Source organism: Berkeleyomyces rouxiae, assembly GCF_048999995.1.
Source record: "Berkeleyomyces rouxiae strain 22BRR77 chromosome Unknown BrBRR77_ptg000007l, whole genome shotgun sequence".
Taxonomy (NCBI): Eukaryota; Fungi; Ascomycota; class Sordariomycetes; order Microascales; family Ceratocystidaceae; genus Berkeleyomyces; species Berkeleyomyces rouxiae.
Genome location: NW_027396497.1, coordinates 608,435 through 629,254, shown reverse-complemented (window position 1 = coordinate 629,254; position 20,820 = coordinate 608,435). Strand labels below are relative to the sequence as shown.

The 20,820-nt window shown below is 51.0% G+C and overlaps 8 protein-coding genes across 8 annotated transcripts; 3 read left to right on the top strand and 5 right to left on the bottom strand.

Annotated features, from left to right (window-relative positions):
• Positions 1–192: 192 nt before the first annotated feature.
• On the top strand, positions 193–2,188 carry BROUX77_005960 (uncharacterized protein; the record flags this gene model as incomplete). Its single annotated transcript, XM_073750891.1, has 2 exons — positions 193–224; positions 1,219–2,188. 2 exons carry the CDS (start codon positions 193–195, stop codon positions 2,186–2,188), a joined length of 1,002 nt encoding a protein of 333 aa, XP_073603830.1.
• Positions 2,189–2,814: 626 nt separating this feature from the next.
• Positions 2,815–3,201, bottom strand: BROUX77_005959 (uncharacterized protein; the record flags this gene model as incomplete). Its single annotated transcript, XM_073750890.1, has 1 exon — positions 2,815–3,201. One exon carries the CDS (start codon positions 3,199–3,201, stop codon positions 2,815–2,817), a length of 387 nt encoding a protein of 128 aa, XP_073603829.1.
• A 773-nt stretch (positions 3,202–3,974) lies between these two features.
• On the bottom strand, positions 3,975–4,907 carry BROUX77_005958 (uncharacterized protein; the record flags this gene model as incomplete). Its single annotated transcript, XM_073750889.1, has 1 exon — positions 3,975–4,907. One exon carries the CDS (start codon positions 4,905–4,907, stop codon positions 3,975–3,977), a length of 933 nt encoding a protein of 310 aa, XP_073603828.1.
• Positions 4,908–7,093: 2,186 nt separating this feature from the next.
• Positions 7,094–8,080, top strand: BROUX77_005957 (uncharacterized protein; the record flags this gene model as incomplete). Its single annotated transcript, XM_073750888.1, has 1 exon — positions 7,094–8,080. The coding sequence occupies one exon, from the start codon at positions 7,094–7,096 to the stop codon at positions 8,078–8,080; it is 987 nt and encodes a 328-aa protein (XP_073603827.1).
• Positions 8,081–8,643: 563 nt separating this feature from the next.
• BROUX77_005956 (uncharacterized protein) lies at positions 8,644–11,331 on the bottom strand (the record flags this gene model as incomplete). The annotated part of the gene is made up of 1 exon (XM_073750887.1): positions 8,644–11,331. One exon carries the CDS (start codon positions 11,329–11,331, stop codon positions 8,644–8,646), a length of 2,688 nt encoding a protein of 895 aa, XP_073603826.1.
• A 1,277-nt stretch (positions 11,332–12,608) lies between these two features.
• Positions 12,609–13,208, bottom strand: BROUX77_005955 (uncharacterized protein; the record flags this gene model as incomplete). Its single annotated transcript, XM_073750885.1, has 1 exon — positions 12,609–13,208. The coding sequence occupies one exon, from the start codon at positions 13,206–13,208 to the stop codon at positions 12,609–12,611; it is 600 nt and encodes a 199-aa protein (XP_073603825.1).
• A 2,670-nt stretch (positions 13,209–15,878) lies between these two features.
• On the top strand, positions 15,879–18,396 carry BROUX77_005954 (uncharacterized protein; the record flags this gene model as incomplete). The annotated part of the gene is made up of 3 exons (XM_073750884.1): positions 15,879–16,004; positions 16,077–17,141; positions 17,197–18,396. 3 exons carry the CDS (start codon positions 15,879–15,881, stop codon positions 18,394–18,396), a joined length of 2,391 nt encoding a protein of 796 aa, XP_073603824.1.
• Positions 18,397–19,241: 845 nt separating this feature from the next.
• Positions 19,242–20,290, bottom strand: BROUX77_005953 (uncharacterized protein; the record flags this gene model as incomplete). Its single annotated transcript, XM_073750883.1, has 2 exons — positions 19,242–19,655; positions 19,751–20,290. The coding sequence occupies 2 exons, from the start codon at positions 20,288–20,290 to the stop codon at positions 19,242–19,244; spliced, it is 954 nt and encodes a 317-aa protein (XP_073603823.1).
• Between the last annotated feature and the right edge of the window lie 530 nt (positions 20,291–20,820).

The following is a 20,820-nucleotide window of genomic DNA, read 5'->3' as shown; positions in this document are numbered from 1 at the left end:
TCGATAATATCTCCTCGCATTAGGCGCTGATAGCCAACGGCGACACCCGGCGGAATGTATGGAAGTCGCTGAGGAGGTGAATGATAATGAGAGGTAATATGGGAAGTTTCCTGGGTGAAGCCCAACAGATAAAAAATAGCCTTCGAGCTTCTGTACAGCTCTACATAAAGCTTCATCTGAGTTTATCTTTCCATGGCCTCCAACACTGCGCGACAAAGCTCTCAGTAAGCTCGCTCACTGGCGTAGCCTCTTTTTGCCGGTGTGGCGTAAGGGTGGCGTTAACCCACAAGTGTAGCACTATTGCTAACCCTAGTATCGGCAGATTGACGATGATGAAAGTTCAACAATACGACAAGGGACTATCTCTGGTACCAGAAAATACACACAGCTGTCAAACGCAGCACTCGAATCCGCCTCTAAAGATTACACTGGCGAAGTTTAAGCGTGTGGCTCTTGCCCACCAGTAAAGGAGACTGTCACTCGTGTGCCTCCAAACATAACCTGGAATCTTGGCCCAAACGCTGTTGTACAAAGCATGTAAAATGATGATCCCAAGACCATCACCATAACCCCTATCACGTGACTACACAACCCTACAACTTATCCTAAACACCGCAGACGACAAATATGATTAAAGGGAATGCCCTAATCTAACAGCCCCTTTATTCAGAAGTATAAGTAGCGCGCGGCTGTCCAGGAGGTAGACATAAGTGATAGACCTTAATAGACAACTTCAACTTCATCCAAAGTGCCATTCACCACATTCACTGCCTTTTGGAACGTACAAAGCAAAGCAAACAAAACAAAAAAAAAAGCAGACCTCCTCAAAACCATCCCCAAAAGTGGACCCAAAACCAGCGCAGCCCTGCTGTGGAGCTGCCATCCCCACCATTATTCGCCCGTCGGCTAAAGGGCGGGAAAACGCCCCAGAGGCTAAGCCGCCCCGGGTAAAACCTTTTGCTAGCGCGGCCCTCTGCCATTCACGGCCGGGAGTTCGCCGGCGAGCATCCGGCGCACGTGCCGAAGCTGAAAGGAATAAAAAGTAACCAAAAATTAAATTATGACAAGAACGAGATTCGAACTCGCGCGGATTGCTCCACTGCGAAGATTTTTTGTTCTGAAGAACGAAACCTGAACACAGCGCCTTAGACCGCTCGGCCATCTTGCCTGTTGAGATATGATATATTGAACCCTAAGGAAGTTCTTAAACCCTTGCAGACAGCTTAAGCATGGCCTAGCCTGGGCCTACTCAAATGGCTCGCGCGACGAGAACGGCAGAACAGGAGCAGGCTGGGCGATCTTCTGCGGAGGCACCAAGCTTTGCGAAGAGTTTGGGTCCTGTGGTACCCTGCGAGAAGTTGCGGATGCCGAGGCTGTCGCTGCCGTCAACGCGGTCCGAGCAGCTGTCGAAAATGCTCCTCCGGAGGCGGGTAGCCTGTACCTGTGCCTCGATGACCTGGGCGTAGCGCAACGCATCGCCTGCAGATCCAAAAAGAATGGCACATCCCAAGGAGAGGTTGATGAGATCCGCCGTTTGCTTCACGACTGGAAGGGAGACACCGAGCACTTGTCACTGGATGCAGCTGTTGGCGCTGTTAAATGGGTCCCGGGCCACACCAACGTCCCCGGAAACGAGCTTGTCGACAGGCTGGCAAAGAGAGGATGTGAGAGCGAGGTCCTGCTTGTCAAGCCTGGCGGCATGTTCCTTGCGCCAGCACGCAGATGGAAGAAGTTGCAGCTGAACGCCGAGTTCAAGGCGTGGACCGAGAGTTGCGAGCCTAGAAGCCACATTGGGGCTCGCTTCGAGTCGACAAACGCCTACAAGGTTGACTGGCTTAAGGGCCAACACAGATCCACCATCGCTCGCATCCTGACTGCCCGAGAGGGCCATGGCGACTTCGCGGAGTACCATGACCGGTTCGACCACACAGAGGCCGAGAAGAACTGCCCGCTTTGCCAGCAGCCAAAGGAACCCTTCCACCCTTGGTCCTGTGTGAGCAACAAGCGACGACTGCGGAAGAACTTTGTCAAAAAGCTACTCCGCAAAAACAGCTCATGCAAGTATCTTGCAAAGAGATTGGAGGTGAAATGGCGCCATTACAGAGCGCACGCACCGAGAGAGGCGACCCCATCAACGGGCGCAACAATTTCAGAGGATGAACGAGCGAGGGGGAGCGGGGAGAGGTGATGAGAGAGTGGTTTTGTTTTTTTTCTGTGTTTCTGCGTGTTTTGTGTTCTTTTATTTTCCTTGCTATTCCCGGTTTTTTTTCATTTTTTTTTTACTTGTTTTATTTTGCTCATAGCGGAGTGTGGACCACTGGTTCTTCGGGGCTTGGGGATGGTGCGCCATCCCGAACACACAGAAACGATGGGCGTGTCGAGTGGAGGACTTTAAACTTCCGTCCGGTAACCAATCCGGCGTCGTGTGATCTTAGTGATTTCGGTAGACGATAAATATAGCCAAGTCAAGCCAAGTCGAAGCTTGACCCGCCAGGAAATTCTTGCAGGATTGACTCGCCGTTTAGGCTTGTTCTAACATTTGACGACAGCCCTGCAAAGACAAACCAGGCCACCTGCGTTGTGCTTCTTATACAACGTCATGGAACTATTTAAATTTTGGAAATTTCAGAGAATAGAAGTATTAACTGTGTAACTAAATGGAAAAAGGCGCTAAGTAAAAAATACGAACTGAATAAGGTGTCAACGTAGTATATATCATACTACATAACCACACGTTCTCACAGTCAACTCAAGCATTGAAATATATGACGCAACCTGAATTTTTATTTCTTGCTTTCGAGGAGCCGTACACTTTCATGTCTTTTGGTTCTTTGCTGGTGGCATAGAAGATCTCGAGGGGAGTCGTAGAGGCGCAGCAGGCGCGTGAAACTCGGCTCGGTCAAAGTCAATGAGCATCAAGATGCCTGACTCAGGGTCAAGCACAACGTTGGGCTCACGAACATCAGCGTGTTCAACGCCTGCATCGCACAGCATCTGACACAATTCGTCCACTTCAGGCTTGAAATCACCGATATCGCGGACATGTCTGCCAGCATAAGAGAGAAGCAATAACTCCTGAGCGAAGTATCCTGTATATACACCAAAGTCCAAGTGCACGTAGCCGAGGCACACGGGTACAGCTATGCCTTGTAGAGACTTCAGTTGACAGTAGGCTTTGATTTCGCGGCGGAGCAGCGGCATACAGTGGGGAATCGTGGCTTTGGCAACGAATGTGTAACCATAGTTTTAAAGAGTAATCTTGACAAAACTACCAAAGAAACCTTTCTATCCATGTAGAACTTCAAATCCAGAGCGATCCATCATGTTTAACTGTGCCTTGAGAAGGGACCGGAGTTGTTTCTGGGTGATTGGATGACGTGGAACCGGGTCGGAGAGACCTCGAATTCCGGCTTTGTGTCGATCAAAGTTGGGGCAATGCTTGTCGAGCCAGCTATCCCCCATAAGGCCGAGAAGACATTCATGAGTGCAGTACGGCAACAGCAGAGTCTCCGCATGCTCCTCTGTAGCATGAGTCGGGCTTGAATGAAGTACAGTGCCTGGAGTTTGGATATCACTTTGTTCTTCAGCGTGAGCTGAAGGACGGGGCTTTGAACCAAAAGCCGGGACCTTTGTGGCGTCATAATCGATGGCTAAAGCCACCAGTGTTAACAGCATGGCTACCGGAGTTCTTTTTGTTCCATTCTCAAATGCCTTAGCGATGGCGTTATCTTCAGGAGGCGGGTCCTTTGCCTTATGAAAAGGAATTCCCGACACATCATCCCGATGGACAGCAATATGGTACTGTAGAGTATCGGGCTCCGATAGGCTACGATGAAGGAAAACAGTGCACTCGCCGGTTGTTAAGATTGTGTAGGAAATAATACTATCCATCATGTACTTGAAAGTCTGCACCAGGGTTTCAACGACCATTTCATGAGTCGACTGGAAATCCTCCTTTTCTTCCTCGGAAAGGTTTAAGAGATTTGGCTCTTCCATGAGAAATACTCTATCATCTTGGACTCTTTGTAATGCGCAAAGATGGACTCATTGGCTCCCCTGCCTTTGTCCAAGACACGTCGAAGGACGCTAGGCGTAAAAATCTGGGGTGTTTTATACTCGATCAAAGCTAGGTTCTTCGTAGTCTCTGAAGGTTCGTTGTCGGCGCACAATGTATCTAGTGTTACTCGACCATCGCTTGCACGAACCCTCACTGGAAGAGGACAATCAATAGAAGGAAGAGACGAGGCAGCTCGTTTCCGGGTTAACTCGGGGCCAGTGCCGGACTGAGCTTGCTGATGATCATGAGCCTCATCACCAGTAGCTGCATTTTCCTTGTTGGCACTGACAGAGCTGACATCCGGAGGCAAGACCACCAGGAGCAGAGAGGGGCCTCGTTCGATATCTTCCGGTTCTTCAATCACAACATTTGGTGTGGTCTTGTCAATTAATGAATCGGCATCAGGCAGGCCAGCTTCTCGGTCTTTCGGAAAGGTGTCGGCAGCATCTCCGAGACAAGTTTCCTCTACTTGGTCCATATAACTGTAACCACAAGCGGATCTATTTTTAACCAAAATCTCCTTGACGCCACAGGGCTTTCGTTCGAGGTAATGGCCAAAGATCCGCTTAACGGGAATCTCAGTAGCCAGATAGCAAAACGTGGCACATGACGCCTCGTCCTCAATATCCATATTTTCCAGATAGAATTGGCAACCGCGAACACCATCATATGGTAGAAAGAGTCGATCGTCTCCAAACAATTGACCAAGAGCATGAAACCGTTCGTCGTGGATTTTGGGAAACTCGAGCCATAGTTGGAGTTTACGAGGACAGTAACGCCAGTCGATAGGGGTGGCTGGTGTAGTTGTCGAATAGTTTTTGGGCTCCATATTCAGCATCTCGAAGTTCATGGCGTAGTTGTGGTAGATGTAGGAGGACAGTGTGTTTGGCCGAGTCTTGCGGAGTTCCTTCTCAGCGTTTTCTTCAGCCTCCAGGCGTCGTCATCTTGCCTCCTTGGCTCTTTCTTCAGCCTCCGGGCGTTGTCGCCTTCCTTCTAGTAGTAGTTGTCTTTCCTTCTCGGAACTTTCTTCTATCTCAAGGAGTATTTGCGCTTCGTTTAGGAGTTCTTGTATTTCTTTCAGGCGTAGTCGTGTCCTCTCATCGGTTGTCTCTTTAGCCTTGTAGGCCCTCTCTACAGCCTCCAGGCGTAGTTGTATTTTGTCTAGGATTGGTTGTATTCCCTGCAGATATAGTCGTGTTTTCTCCTCGGTTCCCTCTTCAGCCTTCTGGAACCCTTTTTTGAGTCTTTTGACTTTTTCTTGTACCTCTCGTAGTTTTTTTGGACACGTCATTATTCGCCCCTAATGGTGGTTCGTGGGACTCCATGGAGAACAAAGAAAGTGCAGTGAAAGAAGGGAAGCGGAAAAGAACAAAAGTGACAATGGGTTTGGCGGTGAATTCTGAGATGGAAGCTCGTGAAATACTTTCCGCCAGTCGATGAGGACGTCTGATTATGACTGACGGTGTTTGTTGTTGGTGAGATAAAGTGTGTTGATGGAAAGTTGCGATTTGGACCAACCATCCAGCGGTGAACGACTCATCTGGTCAGTCTACTTCTATCACGTGACAGACGCACGACTCAAAGTCCGCCTGTAAAACATTCTTGTTATCGGGCAATGAGACGGCTGGTTGCAGCCTGGTCCAATCATGGAGACTTCGAGCAATCCCACGCAATACAAGTAATCAGCGATGAACCATACGAACCTCCGGAGCTCATGCTAGGGCGGACAGCGAAAAGACGTCTCTCACTTCTTCTTTGCTTGCCAGGGTATACTTCAGTCGAGGGCTTTTTCTAGAAACTCAATTTAAGATAATTCATTGGTCTTGATTTCCCCACAGGCGCCCGGTTAGTCGGGACTGGGTTTGAACATGTTGGCGACAAATCAATATTCTCCTGAGTTGCATTCGTTTTAACTTGTGTAACTATTCTCATAGATGCCGACGTTTTCTCTTCTTGAAACCCTAACTTGATGGGTCCACAGGTCACGTGCTTCCAGGGTCTGTTCTTCCCGCCTACCACCGGTCCGGGAGGTTTGCCGCGAGAGTCACGACATTAAAAATAAGAACGAATTAATCAAATCCATAGCTGGCCAGACGATTGAAGATGTTGAGAAATATGACGACCATAACAAACAACGACGAGCCAAATAGGTCGGCGTACCACGGCCCGGATATAGGACGATGACTTACACGGGCAATAGTTGTTCCATCACTTTCTACCCCTCACAAGGTCGTCGTCTCGCATCGTTCTACCAGAAACACCGACCCGGGCCGATAGAAAGCAGCTTACTCTAGTTGCTTGCCTGTCCTTTTTTCCAACTACCGTGTGATGTCCGACTATTTGTGGGTTCTCCTGTGCTTGAAGTAAATTGGCGTCTGTCTGGTCGAAGGAATCGCTACGAAACAGGCTTAACTCCGATCTGACTAATTCAAATTCCATGGAAGAGTGTGGTCGCTAGGATAACCCGACTATTTTCCTTTGATTTCCTAGCCGGTACAAGAAATGCTGGTGCATGAGCCGTACTCCTAACTGTCCATTGCCATCTTTTTGTTGTTCTCTTCGACCCAAAATGTGTAAGTGGTCCACAATCGGGAGGATGTGACGGCGAGAATGGTAATATTAAGAGATGAAGGCCTTTGTTAGCGAGACCAGAACAGGAGCTATTACAAATCTTGCTATAGAGGCTGGTGAGATGGCACATGGGCAACAACCCGCCCGCCTCTGTATATGCTTCTTGTCGTCCAAAAATAAGGCTTTCATACACGCTCGCTGAGGTCTCAAGGGTGACCTGATATCGCTGAGGTGATAGAGACTGCAGATAGATGTCAGCGGAACTCCGCTTTCTCTGCGTAGAGAGATATAGTGGTCTGGATCACTTCCACGGGATCTCGTCTCAATCGTTGTGTTATAAATAACGGTTCACCCTGCATCTCTGACCACAATCTTTTGAACAACACCTCCAACCCAGACTTCACCTATCCTCTACCATCCATTAACCCCAACTTTATTCTTCATACTTACACAAATCTGCCCACCATGACTGACCGTTACGTCTCCATCCACCAAAACCCCACCGGCCCCGGCGATTCTCGTCCCACCGCCATTCAAATCATCAAAGACGAGAACCTCGAGGGCAAACTCACTGGGCAGATTGCCCTCATTACCGGCTGCTCTGCTGGCATCGGCGTCGAAACTGCCAAGGCCTTCCATCTTGCCGGTATGACTCTCTACCTCACCGCACGCAACCTTGAGAAGGCCAAGAAGGCACTGGGCGACCTGGTCCACAGCGATCGCGTACACCTGCTTGAGTTGGATCTCAGCAGTTTCGCCAGCGTGCGTGCCTGTGCTGCCGCCTTTTTGGCCCAGAGCAAGGCGCTGAACATCCTCGTCTGCAATGCTGGCGTTATGATTCCCCCCGAAGGTCGCACGGCCGACGGCTTCGAGACGCAGTTCGGCACCAACCACTTGTCGCACTTTTTGCTCGTTAACCTGCTGCTTCCGGCCCTGCAGGCTGGATCTACACCGCACAAACAGTCTCGCGTCATCATGCTCTCGTCGTTGTCGCACCGGATGCAGGGTATTCAGTGGGATAACATCAACTTTGACGGCAACTACAACGATTGGGCCGCCTATGGCCAGAGCAAGACGGCAAACATACTGACTGCCAATGAGATTGAGCACCGTCATGGCGCCAGTGGCGTCCACGCATGGAGTGTTCACCCCGGAATTGTTCTTACAGAAATTACCCGCAACATGTCGGATGACGCCATGCAAGCTGTGCGCGAGAATTCAGCCCTTGGTAAAATTCATAAAAATGCTGAGCAGGGCGCTTCTACAAGCGTTTGGGCTGCCGTGGCTGCAGTACTGGAGGGCAAAGGTGGCAAGTATCTAGAGGACTGCCACATCAGTAATGCTTGGTGCCCGTCAGACGGCGAGCTTGCCCCGGGATATGCCGATTATGTGTACAATGAGGCCGATGCTAAGAAGCTTTGGGAGAAGTCCACGGAGTGGGTTGGCCTGTAGATAGACCTGTGATAGGGGGGATTGTAGGTTGTCTTTTGGAAGGGTAGTCGTTGAATATGAAACAAACACCGAAACTGGCCGCTAGAACCTTTATTGGCTGTGATTGACAGATGACCGTGTGGAGTTGGGGCCGTTATCTTGAGTCTGTTGAGGTGTACAAACTGCTACTGCGCCAAAAAGATGAATATTTCTTAGACTTGCTTGCTTAGCGAGGCTTCTATCTCCCATCATGTACGCTGTGCTCTTCTTGGCCTCTGTGCTGTACATTTACTGGGTTGGGTAACTTGGCCTCTTTGTAGCGGGGTCCTACAGCGATAGTTTGACAAGACCCACCATTCAATTCCTGCAGGATTGACTTGTAACTTAGACTTGTTCAGACATCTGACGGTAGCCCACTAAATAGACAGCATCTACTTTGTGATATCATACAACTATTTCATTATAGACAGCTTCAAAGGATGCAAACACCATGAAACTAACATCTGGAGCTAAAGAATACACGCATCCTAAGCTTGGTGCCCACATAGAATACTTCACCGCACATCCGCGCCCTTCCAAATAGTCTACCCAAAGATTTCATGGTCTGGCGTTGGCTGCAGTGCCCGTCCCTCTTTCCATCGAGTCACATATTGGTCCATCTTTTGATTCTTCGCTGCCGGCATGAAAGGTTCCGTAGGAGATGGCAGTAGAGGCGCAGCAGGCGCGTGAAACTCGGCTCGGTCAAAGTCAATGAGCATCAAGGTGCCTGATTCAGGGTCAAGCACAACGTTGGGCTCACGAACATCGCCGTGTTCAACGCCTGCATCACGCAGCATCTGACACAATTCGTCCACTTCAGACTTGACATCATTGAGATCGCGGACATGTCTTCCAGCGTAAGAGAGCAGCAAAAGCTCTTCAGCAATGCATCCTGTATATATACCCAAGTCCAAGTGTACGTGGCCGAGGCATACGGGCACAGCTATGCCCTGTAGAGACTCTAAGCGACGGTAGGCTTTAATTTCGTGGCGCAGCAGCGGCATGCAGTAGGAAATGGCCGCCTTTGCAACAAACGTATAACCATAGTGCTGCAGAGTGATCTTGACAAGACTGCCAAAGAAACCCTTCTCTCCACGCAGGACTTCGAATCCAGAGCGATTTACCATGTTCAGCTGCGATTTGACAAGAGACCGAAGCTCTTTGTGGGTGATCGGGTGTCGCTGGAACAAGTTAGAGGGACCTTGGCTCCCGGCTTTGTGGGTGTCAAAGTTGGGACAATGCTCGTCAAGCCAGCCACCACGCATCAGGCCAAGAAGACATTCATGGGTGCAATACGGCAAAAGCGGGGCATCTGTATGTACTTCTGAAACGAGATCCAGGCTTGCGTGAGTCGTAGTATCTGAAGTTTGCCGATCGCTTTGTCCTTCAACATGGCTCGAAGAATTGCCTTGATCCTGCTGTTTTGCGGAGTCACCGTCTCTGGTGTCAGGCAAGGATTTCTGATCCTTAGATGGTGAGTCAGCCCAGATGGGGAGATCGAGCGTTTTGTTAAAATTCGGGTCGTTTTTTGGGTCGTACTCGAGAGCCAAGGCTAGTAGTGTCGATGTCAGTGCAATTGCAGTCCTCTTTATTCCGTTCTCATACGCTGCAGCAATGACGTCATCGGGTGGAGGGTCAGCAGATTTATAGAAAGGAATTCCTAATACATCATCCCGGTGAACAGCAAGATGGTATTGCAAAACCCCAGGCTCCGATAGGCTGTGATGCAGGAAAACAGTGCACTCGCCGGTTGTCAAGGTCGCATAGGGAATTCTGGTGGCAATCATGTAGTGGAAGGTCTGTACCAAAGCTTTGACGACAAATGCATGAGCAATCTGGAACTGCCGTTTGTCTTTCGCGTCAAGGTCCAAGAGACTTGAGTCGTCCTGTGAGAAATGCTCCACTAACTTGGATTCTATACAACACTCAAAGATGGAATCATCAGTCCCCTTGTCTTTGTTAAGAATGCGTTGGAGGACATCAGGGGCCATCTTTTGTGGAGGTTTGTACTCCACCACAAAAAGACCTTTAGAGGTATCCAGTTGTTCTTTGCCAAAGCACATGGCATCCAGTCTTATTCGGCGACCGGTAGCATGAATCTTTGCCGGACGAGAACTATCGATGGGATGAAGGGATGAAGCAGCACGTTTACGACCCGACTTGGGACCGGTAGCAGACTGAGCTTGGGGACCGTCACGATCGTTGTGGTCAGTTGCTGGGCTGTTTTTGTCGGTGTTTTCAGGGTTAGGCCTTAGAGGCAAGACCGCCACGGACACACAAGGACCTTGTTCATCATCGACGAGTTCGTCGAGTGGGATATTTGGAGCATCTCCATCAATCAATGGTTCGTCATAAGACAGATCAAAGTCAGGCCCTTCAGGAAATAAACTGATATCATCTTGAAATTGAGTTGACTGTATATGGTCCATGTATGTCTGCTTGAGGCTGGGACTTTTGTTGAAAAGAATCTCCTTGACACCACAGGGCCTTTGTTGGAGGTAATAGTCAAAGATGTGCTTAACAGGACGCTCAGTGACCATATGACAAAACAAGGAACATGATCCCTCGTTGCCAATATTCACCCCTTTGAGATAGAATGGACAACCAGCAGTAAGTGTGTATGATTCAAAGATATGGTCGTCTTTGCATAGTTGATTGAGGGCAGAAAACCTTTCTTCATGAAATTTAGGAAACTCGAGCCATGGCTGGAGCTTTCGAGGATAATAACGCTTAGCGATAGAAGTGGCATTTGTAGCGGTCGAATAGTTTTTGGCCTCCACATTCAGCGTCTGGAAGCCCATGGAGTGGTTGTAGTAGATGTAGGAGGACAGTGTGCTTGGTCGGGTCTTGCGTCTTTCCTTCTCGGCGATTTGTCTTTCCTTCTCAGCCCTTTCCTCGGCCTTCTCGGCTCGCTCATCGGCCTTCTCGGCTCGCTCATCGGCCTTCAGGCGTTGTCGTCTTTCCTTCTCGGCGATTTGTCTTTCCTTCTCGGCGATTTGTCTTTCCTTCTCGGCGATTTGTCTTTCCTTCTCTGCTATTTCCCCAGACTTCTCGGCTCGCTCATCGGCCTCCAGGCGTTGTCGTCTTTCCTTCTCGGCCCTTTCCTCGGCCTCTAGGCGTTGTTCTTTTTCCTTCTCGGCTTTTTCTTTAGCTTTTCTAACCTCTTCTTGTGCCTCTTGTAGTTTTTGGGCCAAATCATTTTCTGCTCCGGATGGTGGTTCGCGGGACTCCATGATGAAAAGAAGAAGTGTAGTCAAGGAAGAGAAACGGAACAAAAGACAAATTAAAAGTCAGGAGTGAAAAAAAGGTTGGTGGGTGATTCCTGAAATGGAGTATTGGAGTACTGTGAGATGGTTTTCGACAGTTGATGAGGACGTGCGATGATAATTGGTGAGTTTCGTTGTTGGCGATAGGAGGTTTGTTTATACAAAGAAGTTGTGGTCTTTAGGGTGGCTAGCCAGGGTTATATAATTAATCTGGGTGCTCATGTCACGTGATGTCTAGTTGTGGGGTTTCTCGGCCGGACCCTCCTGCTTTGTCTGTTACACGGGTGCACTTTCTTTTTTTAGCGCTGCACCTTGTGAAACCTGCGTAACAGTTGGAACTTTGACAAAAGACGACGTTGAAAGACAGTTCAAAGGTCGTATTTTGAGGGATTTCTTTTCTGATGGTCTGTACTTTTACCGCCATTATTTGTTCCTATCCTTTGATACCAGTGTCAGCTTAGAAGGACCGTCAGACCACACCGGCAGCATCTTGATGGCCGATTGCCTCTTCGGATCCAGCTCAAAAGCCGCTGAGAATCCATCTCATGCTTTCTAAGACTGTACATGCAGGTTGCAAATGCAGATGTTTAGTGCCTTTGTCTGGCGATGGTTAGTGTGTGACCAAAATCTGAAAGGCCAAGACCTATGGGCACAGGATTTTGGCCTAGCAGAGTAGGTCGGTCTTTTGCCTCCCGTTAACGAGACTATCCTGGCAAAAGTGCTGTTGGCAGTATAAAGGCGAACTCCCCGAGCTTCTCGGACCGTATCCCTAAATTGAAAGGACGGCTCTACCGGCTGATAGATACGCGGCAATGATGAGGGCAAATGGTCCAGTGAAGCTGGTGAAAAAGGGAGACGAGACGATAGTAGGTGAATCTCTCAAAGTGGGAGGGGGCTTTACAGCTCATTGTCGTCTTACAAATAACAGTCCTGGCAACAGCACCAGGACTATGTTGTTCGAATTATGGAACCCTGAGAAAAGACCCGAAGCAGGGGATGTCGACCTCACAGATACCCCCACTGGTTTATATCGGCATCTCATGGATCCTCAGATATACCAACCTGATCAGTAAGGATATTGAAAAGTGACCAACAAAGGCATCCACTCTAAACACATTGTACAGCTACACTACTATCAAGGCCTAGCTATCGCATACAGCCACTCACAATAGTACTAAGTGACCAAGGTGAAACGAGAAAAGAAAAAACGTTTTATTAATGAGCATAACTACCATCATGTAAACTTAGCTTTCATAACTCATGTCTCTCGCCCCTGGCAGTACAACAAAACACCAGAACGGCTCCGTTTCTGGCACCATATCCAATCCTGCCAACTGTAATTCATGTGGCTCCAGCTGTTGGGCCATCCGGACCACCAAGACCTTTGGTAGATTTTCCGCTAGCATCTGCGCTTTCCGGACCACATCCGCGCCATTTTTACGCTTCATGCCCAGCTCCATGTACGACAACTCGCGATCCGAGAACTCGGGCACCCCCGTATCTCCGCGAAGTTTGTCTTCAAGAGCCCAGCGACGTGCAAGAATCAGCGCGCCCGTGTACGGCTTCTTGCGCATCCTATTGCTTTTTAGGGCGAGTGCCGCTTGCTTGGCGGTGTACCACTTGGGGTCATGCGGAGTATTCCATGAGATGTGGGGGTTGCTGCAGGTACTTGGGCCGTGGCCGGGTGTAAGAAGACGGCGGTAGGTGTGGACAGAGCTATCGGGCAGTTTGTGGACAAGAGGCGACACGCCGGGCGGTGGATCAGCTGCACCTTCCTGGCGGTATACTATCACGTCAAATACAGGGTCGATAAAAGATCTGACTTTGCTCTTGACAGTGGACATCAATTTTTGCTTGAAGGTGGGGGAGGGCGAACATGTGGCAGTAGCCCTCCGAGAGGATCTCAAATTGGAGGGTGGGCTCGAAGCCTGAAGACGCCTTGGAGTGGCGGATATCGGGGTTGCTAAAGGGTCTAGAGATTTTGCCCGATAGGGTAATTTGGTGCTCGGATTCCGGGTAGGGGGGATAGAAGTGTGTGATGTATATCTAGCCAAGGAGAGTGCAGATTTGCATGGGCTTAAGTCGATAGGAGCGGAGTCAAGTCCAACGTGAGGTTTAGATATAGATAGCTCACATCCAACATGTGCTTCTTTAGAAGGTGAACTGTCAATATTAACCAGGGTTTGTGAAATAGCAAGCCCACTGAGAGTGTTGCTGGTGTTTTTTGGAGATCCACAAGCCTTGACACGCGCACCAAATGGCTCGTTGGGTTCTACAGACCGAATAGGTGATAAATATATCACAGCCTCCCGATTATGTTGAGCTTCCAACTTACTAGGCTTCCCTGGGCTTATAGGAGTTTGGTCATTGTTTGTCCATTGTACAGGTGAACTGAAACCCGAGGAAGGAGGAGAGATTCTTGGCATTTGGTTCCATGTTAAACCTAGCTTAACAGACTTGTTAAGTACATCATTCGGTGCCCTCAGTTTGTCTGGTTCCGTCTCTTGATAGGTGATGGCTCCTTTGGTGTTCTTTTGATGAGACGACTCTGACTGAAGTGACATGGAAGAAGATGGGCTTTTTGCTGTAGCCTTGCAGTCTAAGTGAGATTCTGGTGAACTGTTTTGCTTTGATACTTCGCTTTCAGAGTCCCTGTTTTCAGCAACTTTGCCATAAATTCCCGTCGGTCTAGTGTCTCTCCAAGAAACTAGGCTAGTCGTGTTTTCAGACTTTATTACAGAACTGCTCGGCGCTCGTGACTGAGAGGGGGGAGTCCGGGGTCGGACCAGTAGACGGTTGCTGCCAGGCCCTTTATTTGAGGGTAGGATGGGGACCAGCTTGCGCAACGGTGGAGACCATGGCAGTTCATATGATGAGTCAGAACCTGTATAGCTCTCCTTGCACACGTCGGCCACGAGCGGAGATGAAGTGTCTGCTTTGAGGTGGGCTTCCTGTGTCTTTGGGTTGACAAATGCCACTTTCATTTTTCTTGCATCACGTTTGGCTCTTTTCCGTGATCTTGCGGCTCGGGCAGGTGAAATCCCAGGCGATGGCTGTACTGAGGGGCTAGAGATTGGTGGTTTCAAAGATTTTGAGAGGCCCCCAGCCGCAGGCCTAGTGAGAGACACATTTGGGCCTACGTAGTTCGGCTTGTGCCTCTTGTGGACTGTTCTTAGAGACTCCGTTTTTGAGTCGGAGTTTGATGAACGCTTCCGCTTCCTGCGCGAGGTTCGTGACACTTGTGTCATGACTGTTGGTTCAGTCTATAGCAGCGGGTATGTATGTAAGCCGCGCAGAGAAACATTTCTAAGCGAGAGGTTAGTCTTGGTCTCATTATGGAGGCATTCTTCACGGATGTAGGATGTTGGTTAGTAGCTCAGGTGCTATTAAAAGCAGGTTTTGTACATCATATCAGGAGAGGAGCAGCGGCTTCGTCGACCTGCTCTATATATTATGTCTGCCTCTGCCTTTGATCCTGTTTACATGGAGGAGCTAGAAAACGTGGACTCCAAATAAAGAGGCAACATGTAGTTGATGTGGGACTTTCTCGACAGCCCTCGCCATCAATGAGGCTTTGGTAGGCGAGAAGACTGACGGAGAGATGGCCGCAGCAAGAAACAAGCTGCCACTGTGTAAACCACACATTTAGACGAGCAAAGCCGACAAAACCAGAAGACAACCTCACCCATTTGACCTTTTACCACGGCATCACGGCTGGTTGGGGATAGATGAAAAGAAGGCGACTTACCCTTGGAGCCAATTGCAGGCCGGCAATTGCGGCAGGCGGTAACTCTCGAAAACTCGGAGCGTAAAGCAGCGCAGAACACGAGGTCCAAGGCTGCGAAAACCCAGGGTCGACGATCTCAGCGAGGCTGAAATGCCAATTAACGCGCTTTGGGAAAGCCGAGTCTGTATCCCTAAACAGAATCTTCCTTAACCCTAACTGCGCCGATCTCGACACCGTCATGGCCAAGTCTTCGAACGGCAGCAAAGCACATATGGCCTATTGCAATTCATAACATTTGAGAGCTGGCACATGGCAAAGAACTACGTGGCAGCGTTTACGGTCTCTCCCCTCCGCTCCGTAAGCCCTTCTCTTCTTTTCTCTAGGGCTCTCCATTGTCAAGTCTCTGAACAATGCCCCACTTAATGGTCTACCAGCCAAGCACCCTTTATGCACCAGCGAAAGAAGCTCTTAACTATGCTCTGCATAAAATCTGCATAAAACTGCCTGCCATCCTCGACTGCGCCTGGAATCACCAGCGGGGCATTCTGTGACGCCCGTGAAATAGAAATAGGCCTTGACCGGAACAAAAAGACCAGTTGGCCGTAACCAAGGGCGATTCTGTCTACATACACTTGGCCGCCAATCACCACTAGCCCGATTCCGCTTCTCCTTTTCCGGCCTTTCTCGGCTTCTTCGATCGATCTGCCACCCACCACCCTCTGACTCCGGCCCGTCATCCGGCCATCTTGCCTCCGCCAACACGCCTGATCTCGCGCCGACATCTAACATGGACTTTCTCAAATCGGCCGTGGCCTCGGCCATGTCCATGCAGGGCCCGCCGTTCCCATACAGCTTTGGCGACCGGGTAGACATTGATCAGTCTATATGGACGCTGAACAATGGCACCCGCAAGGTACGCCTGGCCAGAACCACCCCCCTGTGATCACCCGGTGAAGAGCGATGCTGACTGCCTACGGCACTGCAGGAAGACGGCTCCAACTGCAGCATCTTCTCCTTCGACATCACAGCCAACCGCTCGCGGCTGCCGCTCGCCCGTAACGCCCTCAAGAAAATGCGGACAATGCGCCACCCTGGAGTAATCAAGGTGCTCGACACGGTCGAGACCGAAACATATATCTATATTGCGACAGAGCGCGTGACTCCGTTGCGGTGGAGCGTCAAGCGTAAAAGCCTGAGCCCCGAGACGATAAAATGGGGCTTGTTCAGCATTGCCAACACACTCAAGTTCATCAACGAGGATGCTCTGTCGGTCCACGGCAACGTGTGCGTGTCCTCGATCTACGCCTCAGAAAGCGGCGAGTGGAAGCTCGGAGGCTTTGACGTGTTGAGCAGCATCAAGGATGATGAGGCCATCATCTACACATACGGAAGTCAGGTTCCCGGCACCAACCGGTATGCTCCGCCAGAGATCGCCCGCGGCGGCTGGGACTCGGTCAAGAAGAACCCCCATGCGGCCGTTGACTCCTTCAACTTTGGAACCCTGATATTCGAGGTATTCAACGGAGACTACTCTGGCCCCGACCAGGCCGGCCAGACCAAGAACATCCCGCCGGCCATGCAGACGGGCTACAAGCGCCTCGTCAACCCCAGCCCCAAGTCCCGCCTAACGGTAGCCCATTACCTTGAGCAGGGCAAGAGGACAGGCTCCTTTTTTGATTCGCCACTCATTAAACTCACAGACGGTGTTGACAACCTCGGCATGAAGTCGGCAGAAGAGCGCGAGGCATTCCTCAATGACCTGGACGAGCTGGCAGATGACTTCCCAGAAGATTTCTTCAAGATGAAGGTGCTGCCCGAGCTACTCAAGTCAGTCGAGTTTGGCGGCGGTGGCCCCAAAGCCTTGTCTGTGGTTCTCAAGATCTCAGCCAAGCTCTCAGAAGATGAATTCACAAACAGAATCACGCCTGTGATTGTGCGCCTATTCGCAAATCCAGATCGGGCACTTCGCGTGGCGCTACTCGATGGTCTTCCACAAATGATTGACCGCCTTCCCCAGCGTGTTGTCAACGACAAGATATTCCCCCAGATTGTGAGCAACACTACTTTACTTGCTCCTTCCTGTCTATATGCTAACCAGTTTACAGACCTCTGGCTTTACCGATGCTGCCCCGATAGTCCGGGAACAGACTCTCAAATCTGTACTAACTCTCATCACCAAGCTGTCCGAACGGACCATCAACGGCGAGTTGCTCAGGCTCCTAGCCAAGACACAGAACGACGAGCAACCGGGCATCCGCACCAACACAACCATCTGCTTGGGAAAGATTGCCAAGCACCTCAACAATTCCTCCCGGTCAAAGGTCCTGCTGGCAGCCTATGGCCGCTCGCTGCGCGACCCATTTGTCCACGCGCGCAACGCTGCTCTCATGGCTTTCGCCGCCACCAACGAGTACTTTACCGACGAAGAGTGCGCCGCGCGCATCATCCCCGCCATCTCGCCACTTCTCATCGACAAGGAGAAGATCATCCGAGACCAGGCCCGGCGCACCATGGACAACTACCTCAGCCACATCCGCAAGGCCGTCGCCAACATGCCCGATAGCGCCCTACCGCCGCCCGGCTCCGAGCCATCCGGTAACACCCCGCGCATGGGCACACCCCAGCCCACTGCCGGCGGCGACTCAGCGGGCGGCTGGGCCGACTGGGCCATCTCGTCCTTCACGAACAAGCTGGCTTCGGCCACAGGCGACATGACTGACGCCGCTGGCGCCGCCACTGCGCCGCCGCCCGCCCACAACCCGCCCCGCGTGCTCTCACCGTCACAGGCAAACACCCAACCCCAGAACCACAAAACCTCCACCGCCTCATCCCTGCACCGCCAAGCAGTCAAGTCGCCGCTCGCGCCATCGTCGCGCGTCCCCTCACGCACCGCGTCTCCGGCCATCGACGACGCCTCAGGCTGGGACGACGACGGCGATGCCAAGGACGATAACGGCGCCGATGCCTGGGGCTCGATGGACGACGGCGCCGACGCCATCGACGACGACGACCCGTGGGTCACGCCGGCAAAATCGCCCCTGTCCTCGTCCTCGCCGCCACCGCTGTCTAAAAAGGGCTCGGCGGCGCTGTACGACGACGGCGGCGAGCCCGATTTCGCGGGCTGGCTGGCTGCGCAGTCCAAGAAGCCGGCGGCTAAGCCGCTGCCCAAGGGCCTGGCCAAGGCGCGCAAGCCGGCGTCAGTGGCCAGTAGACCTAAGCCTACGGTCAAGCAGGCACCTGCGAAAAAGATTGATACGAAACCCAAGGATACGGGCGACGACGACGGCTGGAGTGATGGATGGTAGAGCTATATGTCGAGCTGTATTTCCACTAATAGATATGTGTTGTATTTTTTTTTCTTTTCTTTTCTTTTCTTTTTGTCGTCAGCGTTGGATAATGATGATATATATACCACTTGATTTCCATTGTTTTCTTTTATCTACACCGTCGCTTTTCGCCTGCCGTCCTATGAATGAATGTGTTGGAACGCTTTGAGGCAGTGAATTGGTTGATGCTTTAACGATAGGATAACTATTGTCGCCAACTAAAGCACATAGGAACGTTGGCTTGCGTGTTCTGGTTAAACAGAGACACGGCGACGAGAGGATTGAACCCCAAGAACAAACAAAAGAAGACAAAAAGTGTACGAATGATGAATCATGAACAAGATACCCGGGAAAAAAAAAATACAAAAAAAAAGAAAATTACATCCAGACTCCCTGATCCACGCCGGTGATGCCCTATCCGCCCACCCGTTTCCGCCATCAAATAATCGTTAATGAGAGGAGGGGGAAAAAAGAAAAAAAAAAAAAGACAACCAGACCATGAGGAAAGAAAAAAAAGGATTGTACTTCAGAAAGAAGTAAAGACAAAGAAACGCCGTTGCAACGTACCTGGATGTATCAAACCTAGAAAGCAGAGAAAAAAGAAGAAAGAAAGACGAATCCCACGGCCGGACTGAAGAGAGCCAACCTCCCGTGAGCAATGAAACCAAGAAGCTCACGCTCCGGTTAACGAACACAAAAACAGAGACCAAAAGACAGTAGTGAATGCCAGTCATCAGCGAAACGCAGATACAGAGATAATGCTAGAACAGCAAATCACCCCCGCTATATCGCCACGACAGAGGCACAGCAGCAACAGAGCACACTCAGCGAGCCTCGGAGTAGTCGTTAAGAGCGACACACACAGCGCCTCGGTGGTGGCCGTTGTACTGGCGAATAACCTGTTGGCTGCTCAGCTCCCACAGACGCGCATAATGGTCCGAGCAGGCGGTGACGAGGTATGCCGAGTCGGCGCTAAAGGCGCAGTCCCAGACCCAGCGCTGGTGGCCGGTCAGCGTGGCCTCCTGGCGAAAGGGCTGCGGCTCCTGACCCGGGACGGCCTCGGTCTGCGACACCTCCCAGATCTTGGCGGTGTGGTCGGCGCTGCACGTTGCGAGCTTCTTGACGTCGGGCGAGAGCAGGATTCGCGTGATAAAGGTCGGGTGCGCCTGGAACTGGGTGATGGGCACGAGCTCGGTGCGTTCAACGCCTGGAATCAGTTGCCAGACAAAGACGCGGCCCTATGGAGATGGTTGGTTAGCAAAGGGGCGGAATCTTGCGGGGAGAAGCAGACGATGGGGGGCAAAAGAAAGAAAGAAAGAAACAAAAGACATACCAGAGTGTTTCCTGCACACAGAAGCGTGCCGTCGCTGGCCACAGTTACCGTGGACATGGGCGTATCCTCGTCGGGGATCAGCTGGTGAGAGCAATTGTTCTCTGCCAGGTCCCAGACGCGGACACTGCCGGAGCGATCGCAGCTGATGATCTCGCCCTGGTTGGGGTGAATAACCACGTCGTTGACAGGGCAGCCGTGCATATAGGTCCGCTGGACGACGCCGTTGCGGGTTTCCCAGATGCGCACCATGCCGTCCTCGGAGCTGGTGACCATCCACTTGCCCTCGCAGTGGAAGGCGACGCCCGTCACGTTGCCCGTGTGGCCGACAAACTTGAGCAGCGGGTTCGGGTTGGTCGACTTGATGTCATAGAGCTCGACGCGCGCGAAGCTGGCCACGGCCACAAAGCGCTTGTCGGGAGATATACACAGCCGGTTGACTTGCGAATCCGGGTGCTGGATCGTGCGGGAACATATCCCGGAAAGAGCCTCCCAGAAGCGAATCGTGTGGTCATAGCCAGCTGTGCACAGAATGACAGACATGGCTGGAGAACGGCGGTGGCGATGGTTGTAGAAACAGTCGTGCTATGTATGAGATGGGCGTAACGGAATGCTGCGCACAAGATAAACCTTGTAAGAAATAATTTCGAGAGAGTCGCACTCGAGCCGCGGTGTGAGAGAAGGCAAAAAAAAGTCCCGGTAGACAAAAGAAATAAATAAAGAAGAAGAAAGGACAAGAAAAATATCAAGCCAGGAGGCGCAAAAGGTTAAAAAAGAAAGAAAGAAAGAAAAAAACAAGCAGAGAGACGAACAAGATGGCGAGCGGCCCTGACCAGAGAAAATGAGGCTTTCCTACGCTCGAGATTCTTATGGGGGGGGAGGGGGGGGGGGGCGGAAGAGAGCAAAAAAAAAGTAAGGCTGAGAAGCAAAGAACCCTCACCCACCTCAGGTCTCAGGTGGAGAGAACTTGCTGGTTATGTAGTTAACTAACTATGCATGCGCATACATATTAGTTAGTGTGGCAGAATTGCGGGTCTCTCACTTAACCCCAATGCGGACAGACAGCGCGGGCG